The sequence below is a fragment of the Anolis carolinensis genome, chromosome 6 (genome assembly GCF_035594765.1).
Source record: "Anolis carolinensis isolate JA03-04 chromosome 6, rAnoCar3.1.pri, whole genome shotgun sequence".
Classification (NCBI taxonomy): domain Eukaryota; kingdom Metazoa; phylum Chordata; class Lepidosauria; order Squamata; family Dactyloidae; genus Anolis; species Anolis carolinensis.
In genome coordinates, this window is record NC_085846.1 from 64052405 (window position 1) to 64065272 (window position 12868).

General features: G+C 40.8%; 1 protein-coding gene across 1 annotated transcript in view; it reads right to left on the reverse strand.

Annotated features, from left to right (window-relative positions):
* Nucleotides 1-187, reverse strand: part of fbxl2 (F-box and leucine rich repeat protein 2) — a 35833-nt gene extending 35646 nt beyond the window's left edge. Inside the window, exon 1 of the mRNA XM_062958311.1 lies at nt 3-187. Within this exon, the coding sequence (XP_062814381.1) occupies nt 3-5 (3 nt within the window). The 5' untranslated portion in view covers nt 6-187. The remainder of the gene's footprint in view (nt 1-2) is intronic.
* Between the last annotated feature and the right edge of the window lie 12681 nt (nt 188-12868).

The window sequence follows — 12868 nt, forward strand, 5'->3', positions numbered from 1 at the left end:
ACCATAGTCAAAGGCAAAACTGACGCTGAGGCGAGGGGATGGGAGGGGGTCGCGCGCCTGTCGTCGCGGTGACGACGCAACCGCTGGAAGGCCCGACCAGCCAACCAGGTGCCAGACCTGCGCCTCGAGCGCCACCCACCCAGCGAAGAGGCAAAAGCCCAGCAAGGAAGCGGCGGCAAGCGGTGGGCGGAATCTTGTTTGGCGCGTGACAGGAGAAACAGCCCACCCATTGGGTATCCTGCGAGGATATGCAAATCCGAGGAACACTGGCGCGCCAGACACTTTAAAGAAGGGGAAGTTGTGTTTCATTTGGGTACTGATGTTCAATCTTGATGGACTCTTTAGAACAGCTATTTTGTAAATAAATAAATAAATAAATAAATAAGATAAATGGTTCGGATTTTTTTTAATTCTTTTCTAGCTGTCTCCTGCAATATCGCAGAGGAAAACAATCAGGGCCAGCTAACACCTCTTGACAAAGAATTCTTCCAGGTAGAAAGCAGCTAGTACTTGAAGCTGCAAGGCCATTAACTGCTAATCAACGTGGCCAGTATGGGGCCGCCGGTGGCGTAGTGGGTTAACTTGAAGGTTGGGTTGCTGACCTGAAGGCTGCCAGGTTCGAATCCAACCCGGGGAGAGCGTGGATGAGCCCCCTCTATCCAGCTCCATGCAGGGACATGAGAGAAGCCTCCCACAAGGATGGTAAAAACATTAGAACATCAGGGCGTCCCCTGGGCAATATCCTTGCAGACGGCCAATTCTCTCACACCAGAAGCGACTTGCAGTTTGTCAAGTTGCTCCTGACACACAAAAAAGGTGGCCAATTGCAACATTAACAGACTAGTGCCTTCTCCCACCCTGGATTTTCCACAGATATATAAACCCCTCTTAATAATAATGATAATAATAATAACGATTTTTATATCCCATCTCCATCTCCCCAGAGGGACTCAGGGCAGTTTACATTGGGAATATGCCCATACCAACAACAATTAAAACCAACCATAGATTAAAACATAATAAAATCAGTAATATTACAAAAAACAATAACATAACATAAAGCATCATCAACCTACATTCTATCCCGTAATGAGCACTGAAATACAGGGAAGGGACTAGTGCAATATACAATATATTGGGGATTATCTGCCTTGATATTTTGAGTTATATGACTGTGTGGAAGGGCCCATAGCAAAACTTTCATTTTTTCCTTTTTTTCTTTCCTCGTCTCCCCATTAGTGGTGCAGCGGATTAAACCGCTGAGTTGTTGAACTTGCTGACCAAAAGGTTGGCGGTTCGAATCTTGGGAGCAGGGGGAGCTCCTGCTGTTAGCCCCAGCTTCTGTTAACCTAGCAGTTCAAAAACATGCAAATGTGAGTAGATCAATAGGTACTGCTTCGGCAGGAAGGTAACGGCTCCCCATATAGCCACATGACCTTGAAGGTGTCTATGGACAATGCCGGCTCTTCAGCTTAGAAATTGAGATGAGCACCAACCCCCAGAATCGGACATGACTAGACTTAACGTCAGGAGAATACCTTTACCTTTTATCTTCTCCCCAAATGATGTTGGTTATTCCTTCACAGATTCTATAAATGAAATTGTATCCATTTAACACAATAACAAGTATTTCCCCAATGTATTACAGTAAATGGGTTATCTAAAAATTGACCCTTTTTAAAAAATTGCTTTCCTTAATACAGTGCATATGTGAAATAAATAATATGGCGGAACACAGATGTCAAATATTTATTTAGCATTTTAGTTCTTAGAATGCTTTTGCCAATCAGATAAGATTTGCCTTGAATTCTTTTCCTCTGACATCATACACTTTTAGTCTGGAAATTAATTTCTAGACACAGAAATAGCCATTGTGTTAGCATTGGCTTCTTCTGAACAGAACAGAAGTTAAGGAATTTTCATAGAAAATTTAATATGCCCATGAAAAGTCATAGTTTAGTTTTATCTGGCAGCAACTAAATGTACATACTTGACATATGTCACTATTTATTATTTAACCTAAGCCTTAACATTTGTTGAGTTCAGGAGTTTTGTACAACTTATCAAAACTAGGGACATTATACCACTCAGTCCTCGCCCTGTTTTAGAAGTGTCAAGAAACTCTTTTAGAAGTGTGTTGTCGAAGGCTTTCATGGCCAGGATCACAGGGTTGTTGTGTGTCTTTCGGGCTGTGTGGCCATGTTCCAGAAGCATTCTCTCCTGACGTTTCGCCCACATCTATGGCAGGCATCCTCAGAGGTTGTGAGGTATGGAGAAAACTATAGCTTAGAAAGCTTAGTTTTCTCCATACCTCACAACCTCTGAGGATGCCTGCCATAGATGTGGGCGAAACGTCAGGAGAGAATGCTTCTGGAACATGGCCACACAGCCCGAAAGACACACAACAACCCTCTTTTAGAAGTGTTAAGAAACAGGGTGGAGGGACATGAGACAGGGAGAAATCATCTTTGCTTGTGTGGAATAAGGGACGTTCCTATGGGTGGTCTCCTGCCAAGCATTGACATTTCCCTCCTGAAATCCTGCTACATGAGCCTGGCATGGTAATTTTTAAAATTAATTTCCTCTGTGCCAAAATTTCAAGATATCACCACTTGGTTTTTCCTGTCATTTCTCCTTCATAGTAATTGCACTACTGATAACATTCAAACTAACGTGATTGAGAGCAATGAGAATGGGAAGAAATGAGAGGAGCCCAGAGAGGTGATCCTGTGTGATGGGAGTAAGTAAATTCTTCAACTTCTTTAAAGACAGAATCCCATGTAAATAAGATGATTCTACATGAACAAAGATGATTTCTCCTGCTTTCCCTCGTTTTCTCCATCTCCATCTGATGAAGTCCTAAATCTTTCCAAACCCAGAACTCTCATCTATTAATTGTCAAAGCTATGTGAAAGCCATATCAAATTAAATTACACATAAGGTAAGAGGGTCAAAGCCATAGTAGGGATCCACGATTGGCTAACACATAGCTTTGACAATTAATAGACTAGAGTTCTGGGTTTGAAAAGATTTAGAACTTTATCAGACAGTACTGGGAAAATGAGGGAAAGCTGGAGAAATCATCTTTGTTCATGTTTGCTATAGCTTTCTCACCCCATCTTACAATGACGTGCTAGAAGCCTCATGTATCCTTCCCTACAGTTCCCCAAAACAGAACAGGTATACTTTTTCTCATTGAAGAACATGCAATTATGGCTTTCCAGATGTAGCACCCATAATCCCTCACAACTGCTGTGTTCTCTAGAGCTAATAGTACCTGCAATTCTACGATTGGCATCTTCAGAGGATTGTCAGCCACAGATGCAGGTGAAATGTCAGGAGAAAATGCACCTAGAACACAACCATACAGCCTGGAAACCACACAGCATCCCAGTGATTACAGTCGTGAAAGCCTTCAACAATACAATATCTGAAGAGACACAATTCCCATCTCTGCAATAGTTCTGTCTACAACATGGAAAATTTATTTTTGTAGACTTGTGTGCTTTCAAGTTGCTTCTGACATATGGAGACCCTAAAGTGAAGCTATCATAGGGCTTTCTTGACAAGATTTATTCAGATGGAGTTTGGCTTTGCCTTCTTCTTAAGCTGAGCGAGTGTGACTTGTTCTGAGCCATCCAATTAGTTTCCATAGCCAAGCGAGGATTCAAACCCTGTTCTCCAGAGTACACCAGAATCTCCCCATCAGCAGGCTATAAAATCCAAAAAAAAAAAAAAAAGCTTTTCAGAACTCTAGTAGTGGATATACATCACTATTTTATAAAATATTCAAGGATGAGCTAACCCCACTCCTAAAAGATGTTCTAAACTATATATTAGAAAACAAACAAATCCCTAAGTCATGGGAAAAGGCAAATATAACACTTATACATAAAGAAAACACAAATCCAACAGAAATAAATAATTACAGACCTATATCACTTTTGAACAAAGATAACAAGATCTTCACTTTGATTATGGCAAATAGACTAAAATCATTTTTAAAAGACTGGATGTCAGACGATCAGGCTGGTTTTCTACCAAAAAGACAAATTAAAGACAATATAAGAATACTTATTAACACAATAGAATATTACGAAGTGCACAATGAAAAAGAATTAGCTCTATTATTTATTGATGCCGAGAAAGCATTTGACAAAGTAAATTGGGATTACCTATTTATATTACTAGAAGAATTGGATATGGGACATAATTTTCAAAATGCAATAAAATCAATATACACAAACCAAGAAGCTACAATCATTATAAATGGTAAAGAAAGCAAACAATCAAAATAAAGAGAGGCACAAGACAAGGATGCCCATTATCACCTTTGCTATTTATAATGATTATGAAGACCCTCATGAAAGAAATAAAAGATGATAACAAATTAGAAGGATTAAGAATAAGAAACCATAATTATAAAATAAGGGCATACGCAGATGATGTCATATGCATAATAGAAAACCCACTTCAAAATTTGAATATATGGATAGAGAAATTTGAAAATTTTGGAAAATTGACTGGCTTCAAATTAAATAAAGGAAAAACTAAAATAATGACCAAAAATATGGATGAAAAGAAAAAAGAGATACTACAAAAAATCTCAGGATTAACCATAGTCAAAAATATAAAATATTTAGGAATACACTTCACGCAAACAATTCTAAATTATTAAAAAACAACTATGAAGCAACGTGGATAAAAATTAAAGCAGATCTGGAAAGATGGAAATTTCTAAACATATCCTAACAGAAGCTGAAGAGATCAAGAATAGGTGGTGAGAATATACAGAAGATCTGTATAGGAAGGATAATAATATAGAGGATAGCTTTGATGGTCTGGTGTAGAACCAGACATCCTGAGGAGTGAGTTTGAATGGGCCTTAAGAAGCATTGCTAACAACAAGGCAGCAGGAGACGACGGGATCCCAGCTGAGCTGTTTAAAATCTTGGAAGGTGATGCTGTTAAGGTGATGCATGCCATATGCCAGCAAATATGGAAAACACAAGATTGGCCATCAGATTGGAAAAAATCAATTTATATCCCCATACCAAAAAAAGGAAACACTAAAGAATTCTCAAACTTCTGTACAGTGGCACTTATTTCCCATGCCACTAAGGTAATGCTCAAGATCCTACAAGGCAGACTCCAGCAATACATGGAGCGAGAGTTGCCAGATGTCCAAGCTGGATTTACAAAAGGCAGAGGAACCAGAGACCAAATTACCAATATCCGCTGGATAATGGAGGAAGCCAGGGAGTTTCAGAAAAACATCTACTTCTGCTTTATTGACTATTCTAAAGCCTTCGACTGCGTGGATCATAATAAACTATGGCATGTTCTTGGTGGTATGGGGATACCAAGTCACCTTGTCTGTCTCCTGAGAAATCTGTATAAAGGCCAAGTAGCCACAGTAAGAACAGATCATGGAACAACAGATTGGTTCAAGATTGGGAAAGGAGTACGGCAGGGCTGCATACTTTCACCCTCCCTATTCAACTTGTACACAACATGTGGGGCTTGACAACCTTAGGTATGCAGATGATACCACTCTGATGGCCGAAAGTGAGGAAGACCTGAGGAGCCTTATCACCAAGGTGAAAGAAGAAAGTGCAAAAGCTGGGTTGCAGTTAAACGTCAAGAAAACCAAGATCATGGCAACTACACCTATTGATAACTGGCAAATAGAAGGAGAAAACGTGGAGGCAGTGACAGACTTTATATTTCTAGGTGTGAAGATCACTGCAGATGCAGACTGTAGCCAGGAAATCAGAAGACGTTTACTTCTTGGGAGGAGAGCAATGGCCAACCTTGACAAAATAGTGAAGAGCAGAGACATCACACTGGCAACGAAGGTCCGCATAGTCAAAGCAATTGTATTCCCCATAGTAACCTATGAATGCAAGAGCTCGACCATAAGGAAGGCTGAGCGAAGGAAGATAGACGCGTTTGAACTCTGGTGCTGGAGGAAAATTCTGAGAGTGCCTTGGACCGCAAGAAGATCCAACCAGTCCATCCTCCAGGAAATAATGTCCGGCTGCTCACTGGAGAGAAGGATATTAGAGGCAAAGCTGAAGTATTTTGGCCACATCATGAGAAGACAGGAAAGCTTGGAAAAGATCACAATGCTGGAGAAAATGGAAGGAAAAATGAGGAGAGGCCAACCAAGGGCAAGATGGATGGATGGTATCCTTGAAGTGACTGGCTTGACCTTGAAGGAACTGGGGGCGGTGACGGCCGACAGGGAGCTCTGACGTGGACTGGTACATGATGTCACAAAGTGTCGGAGACGACTAAACGACTGAGCAGCATATCCCTGATGGGTCGAATTGCCATAATAAAAATGATAGTTTTACCTATATTATTATTTCTGTTTCAATCACTACCAATTATTAGAACAGATCACTTATTCAAAATTTGGATGAAAGACATAAATACATTCATATGGAAAAATAAAAAAAATGAGAATTAATATAAACCTATTAAGAGATGACATCAAACGGGGAGGTCTGGGCCTTCCAAACTTAAAATGCTACTATGAAGCATGCAATTTAATATGGATGAAAGACTGGGCCACTTTAAAACATGATAGACTGTTGACTCTGGAAGGCCATGACTTCCGATCAGGTTGGCACAATTACATATGGTACAACAAAAGAAAAATAGAGAAAAATTTTAGCAACCATTTTATAAGAGCGTCAGTAATAAAAGTTTGGGAAAAATATAAAGACAGGTTCTACAACAAAATCCCTCTATGGATCTCACCCATAGAAGCGAAACACAAAAAAGAGTTTAGCAAAGAGAATTGGCTGACATACCAACAATTACTAAAAAAACAAAATAACGAATTTATAATCAAAATGCATACCGAAATTTAAAAAAATACATAAACATATATCGTGGTACCAATACTATCAAGTATAAGCAAGTTACAAAGAGGATGCCAAAAAGGGTTTCAATCAGGAAAATGGAATATGGGAAATTGTAATGCAAAAATATACAAAATTAATAAAAATACTTTATCAACAATTATTAACCTGGGCAACAAAAAAGGAACAAATTAAGGAATGTATGATAAAATGGGCAAAAGATGTAGGCTATAATTTACATTTGGATCATTGGGAAGAGATTTGGAGGAAAAAAATAAAATACTTGGCAGTAATTGACATTAGAGAAAATTGGTACAAGATAACAATTCCGCTGGTATTATACCCCAGAAAGGTTAGCAAAATTCAACAAAAAATTTTTCCAAAACATGTTGGAAATGTGGGAAAAAAACAGGAACTTTTTTCCACCAATGGTGGGACTGCAAAAAAAATCAAAAATTCTGGAAGGCAGTCCATAAAATGACACAAAAGATGTTAGGAACCAAATTTAAATTAAACCCAGAAATGTATCTATTAAGATTTACAACTGCAACATTAAATAAAAATGAAGATAGAATACTATTCCACATTAGCTCAGCAGCAATATTGACTCTAGCAAGAGTGTGGAAAGGGGAAGAAGTTCCAAAGGTTGAAGATTGGCTAATTAAAATACTAGACATTATACAGATAGACATTTTGACACAAAAAATAAGAGAAGAGAAAAATAAAACAGACTGGACAAATGTTGCAAATTTCTTGAGAAAAATTAAAATTGACTTCATGATAGATCTGTCTTGCATATAAAAACAAACAAAAAAGATGGTGGCTAGAAGAAATAAAAGAAAATATCGGGAAAGACGAGAAAAAAGTCTTTGAAGCATAAGATGGGAAGTCAAACTGCACCGTCGTCTTTTTTCCCCTTTTTTTCTTTTTTCTTTCCTTTTTTCCCCCTTTTCTCTTCTGTCTTCCCTTCCCACTATTCTTTACTATTTATTTTGTTCTCCCACTTTCGATGTATTGACACTCTTAAGAAATAAATAAAAATTATATTGCAAAAAAGAACTCTAGTAGCTAGTAGTAGTGCTACCAAAAACTACTGTACTTAAATAAAATGCCATTCTATTACGTTCCATGGGTCTCACTCCCAGGTCAGTACTTATATTATTGCAGCCCTATTTTTTTTAAGTTCTAATACATTCTTCCTTGCTTAACCTTATTACTGGTCCATCTTTAAAAATCGATTATGTTTGCCAAACTTAGATCTCATCTGCAGATTGCAATGCAGCCTTCCAACTTTTTTATTCTAGGCATAGAGAAACCCAAGTCCAGGGTCCTCCTGTGTATAAATTATATCTTCAACACAAGACATGGTGTCCTCCTTTCCCAATATGATCTCTTGCAGAACCTTAACAACTTCTCATGAAACCTTACAGTTCCAGGAAACCTTGGTGGAGAAACGCTATCATAATATTTAAACCAGTGGTTCACAGATGTTGGTCATCTGGTTGTTTAAACATCAGCCCCAGCCATCTTGGCTAACATTCAGGAATTATGGGAACTAAAATCCAAAATATCTGAAAGACCAACATTTGATCTAAATCTTCAGCCCCAATTGAAATAGACCTGGGATCCAATGTTTTTGCCATAACTGTGCATGTCCAGCCTTGTTCATGGATTTTACAGGAAAGTTCACATATATTGTGAATTCAATTTCCAACTTTCCAATGTTCTCCCATTGTGTCCTCTATGTTTTTTTTCTTACTACAGAAAATCCATCAAGGAAAATAAAATGAAAGACTCTTTCATTTGATATTTTTTCTCATATTGGGAGTTGCAGTCCACCCCAGTATAAAGATGATGCTGATGATGATGATGATTATTATTATCATTGATACTCAGCCTCTGGTGGGTCAGCGGATTAAACCTCTGAGCTGTTGAACTTGCTGACCAAAAGGTTGGCAGTTTGAATCCGGGAAGTGGGGTGAGCTCCCACTGTTAGCCCCAGTTCTGCCAACCTAGCAGTTTGAAGACATGCAAATGTGTGTAGATTAATAGGTACCGCTTTGGCGGGAAGATAATGGTGCTCTATCCAGTCATGCTGACCACATGACCTAGGAGGTGTCTATGGACAATGCCAGCTCTTCGGCTTAGAAATGGAGATGAGCACCAATTCCCAGAGTTGGACATGACTAGACTTAATGTCAGGGGAAAACCTATACTACAGCTTTATCTCCCCCAAAGAGGACTCAAAGCTGCTTGACATAAAAGCCTTATTTGGGAATTGGTCAATTAATATGAAAATCAGAGTACATAACATCACATTCTCTGCATATGTTTACCTGGAAGTCAGGTCTACGGAACTGGGATTATATCTAAATGGACATATGTGGAACAGGAATTGATAAATTGGCAACATATGTGGCATGCAGTGTTTGAAATTTAGGATTGAAATAATAATAATCATAATAATAATAATGAAATCAAGCTAGAATTTGGGGGTTCCCTTCCTTAGGGAGGGAACCCTAGCTTCTCCTGGCTCAGGTCCGACGATCCTGGCAAGAGGGGAGCCGCAAAAGATCAAGATTTCCCATTCCCAGTGATCTCACCCACAGACGTGAAGAAAAAGCACCGAGTTGTTGATTTATTCAGTTCAGCTGAAAAGGATGACACCCGCAATCATTCGTCAGGAAGCCATTGTCGCACCTCAGGCTAAGTTCACCTTGCTAAGATACCCAGTCAACACACGATAGTCTTTTAAAGTCTTTATTAAAGCAAAGCAATATAGATGAAGCAAGCAGTCAATGATAAGTCCAAGTATAAAGGAAATGTCCAAAGGTAGCAGGAAATCAATAAAACATAAATGTCCAATAGTTCAAGAGGCAAGGTCCATTGATTCAAAGGCAAAATAATAGCAATAATCCATGAGGCAGAGAGTTAGTCCAAGAAATCCAAAGCATAAGATCTTAATCCATAGAATCCAAAAACATGAAGTTCAGAGCACAAAGTCTTAGTCCACAGGATCCAAAGTACAGGTTCCAAAGGCAAGAAACAGGGTCCAAGAATGCAGGAAGTCCCAGGGCAAAGAGTAGTCCTTAGAAAACACAGCACAAGGATGAAGCGATGAAATTGCTCTGACAAAGGTATGGTCCGAAACGGCTGCTTTTAAAAGCAACCTAAAAAGGCATTCCTTTTGCCACAGCTTGAATCTTTCGGCAGTTGACTTTTGCGCGCCAAGTGCGCGCTTCTCCGGAGCTCAGAGCCCCGCCAAGACAAACGGTCTTGCCTAGACAGCTCAGGGTCATTGTTATCTCGCACCTGGTCTTCAGTTGTCCCGGCGCCGTCATTATTTGTTAGTTCTCCAGTTACCTCCTCATTATCTCTCATAACTGCCGGATCCTCCTCAAAAACTCCCTGGGTGGATTATAGATAGGCAAAATTACCCTATTATCGCCGAGGGCAATAATACTACTAGTAGTAGAACTGCTAGCAGGAGGAAAAGGGCTAATGGTGAGCAGGTGTTTGATGAGGAACAGCAAGCAAAGCGGGTCTGGGAAATACTTATGGCTCCTTCTGAGGATGAAACTTTTGAAGGGTTCTCTAGCGATGATGAGTCAATGCTGGAAAAAGATGGGTTAACAGAGAGTAGAGGAACTAAAAGGTCAACTCTGGAGCAAGAGTCAGATGAGGAAAGGGAAAGGAAGTAGATCCGGGATCTACTCACTGATCCCACGGAAGATGAAACATTTGAGGTTTTTTCTGGGAATGATGGGTCTGGGAGTGAGATGGAAAGTGCTGCAGATTGGACTCAAGTAAATGTGTGTGCAGAGCCAGTTCCTGGGAATGCATCAGGGGATTGGCAAACTACTGATACACCAGGGACATGGGGAGATCTAAGTCTTGAACAAAGATGGAGGGACTGGAGGGATGATGGGTGAGGTTCATGTATGAGATCAAGATCAGCTGTGTATAATGATGACAGGGTGGAGGCCTCATCATTGTCGGATAACGATGTGTAAGTTAAAAGTGGAGTTGGAAGTACAGACTCCTTGCAGCAGGCAAGGTGTTGTTTTGGATATTAGGTTGTCGCTGCCTGTTCTCCTGTTGGGTTTGGGTCCTGGCTGTGCAGCCTCGTGTTCCTGGATTCGGTTTGGCTCTCGACGACAGCTTCGCTTGTTCCTGGCTTGGCATTTCCTGGATTCCCCTTTGGCTCCTGAATTCGGCTTGGCACCTGACGACGGCATCGCTGCTCCTGGTTGGCTCTCCTTTTGGTTCCTGAATTCGACTTGGCTCCTGACGACAGCATCGCTACTCCTGGTTGGCTGTCCTTTTGGTTCCTGAATTTGGCTTGGTTCCTGATGACGGCATCGCTACTCCCGGTTGACTCTCCTTTTGGTTCCTGAATTTGGCTTGGCTCCTGATGACGGCATCGCTACTCCCGGTTGGCTCTCCTTTTGGTTCCTGTATTCAGCGTGGCTTTTGACGACGACTTCGCTACTCCCAGTTGGCTATCCTTTGGTTTCTGGATTCAGCTTGGCTTTTGGACAATGGTGTCATCTGCTCTCGCTATGGGTGTGCGTTTGGCCCTCTCCTGGCTTTCTTTGCCGTAGCTTGGCATGACTATAGTTTCAGTGAACTCTTGGCTGGAGTTAAACCGGATTATCAAGCAGGATAATCCGGATTATTTTCTGTTCTCGCATTTTTTTGCTTTTTCTTGAAGCAAAGACATTTACTTTTACCAGGAACACTGAAGTTAAGTGTTCCTAGGTTCAGAATATCATTTAATAAATGTTTGTTATCTTTACTCATTGTGTGTGGCCCTTTAAGAGGAATCTGTGTCCTGACATACCCGATATGTCAAAAGGAAATGCTGAGGACCCTGCTGAGCCCTCAAGGCAGCTTCCGAGGGTGCAAATATACATATGTGTCTGACAAGCCTTGTCAGATCCGGCGAGTCAGCTTGAGGAAACATGTTTTATGAATGAGTCCGGTCCATTGACAAAAGGAGAACTGTCACCCAGAATAACTGTCACCCAGGCTTTCCTGCTCCAGGTGTGAATGAAATGTCAACCAAGCGGCCAATTCCTTTACTTAATGGTCTGCTCTGAAGTTAAGAATAAGAAAGGCCAAGTCTATTGTCCATGCAAGATGGTATCTAGTTGTCCCCTGGAGTGAGGAGCAATCTCCTCCGGTTTGTGTTGCAACTGTTTGTCCATACTGGTTTCCAGGTCAGATCTCGGTCACCCTTTAAGATTTCATAATATAATATATATTTCATGGTAATAGAGGGAAAAGGGAGCATGCAGGGTACACGGGACATGTGCGGGAACATAACGCATTTTGCATCACCCTTCCCAGAGCCCAAGATTTAATGCAGGGGGTTCATAAAGTAATAAAAGTTCAGAAAAAGGGGAAGGAATCTGTGGCGATCCAGGTGAAATGGCCATTCTGGGCCAAAGGTCAGTGGGGGGGGGGTCACTCCAATGGTGAGGGCAGTTCATAGATGGCAAGCAGGAAGCCCTGGATGACCCTCTCTGTGCCCAGCATGCAGTCCGAACCTCAGATGACCCGATCTCGCAGGGAAACCTGTGCCGCAGCGCAGGAAACTCCATTTTGACAATCAGCTGATTTTCTCCTTAAAACTTTATTAATTTGAGAACGGGTGGTCTCCTTGTGATGGGGAGGTCTTTGGAGTTATAGGTTAGGAAGATGGTCATGCTTGGGGTCAAAATGAGAAAGATATGACTGGAAATAGAGGCTGGGGGGGGTTAGTCCGCAATTCCGAAGGGAAAAGCCTCTCTCTTTGACAGTTTGCCCAGCTTTGGAGCGAGAGAGAGAAAGCGGCAGCGTTCCTGAAATCGGAGGGAGATTCATGCTATAGCCAAGGAAAGGATACAAAATAGCCATTTGGGAAAAAGTTGGAGCGAAAAGATACTTTTTATTAGGGATTTGTTACATAGTTGAAGGTGAGAAGGGGATAGGGAAGAAGCAAAATATATTTC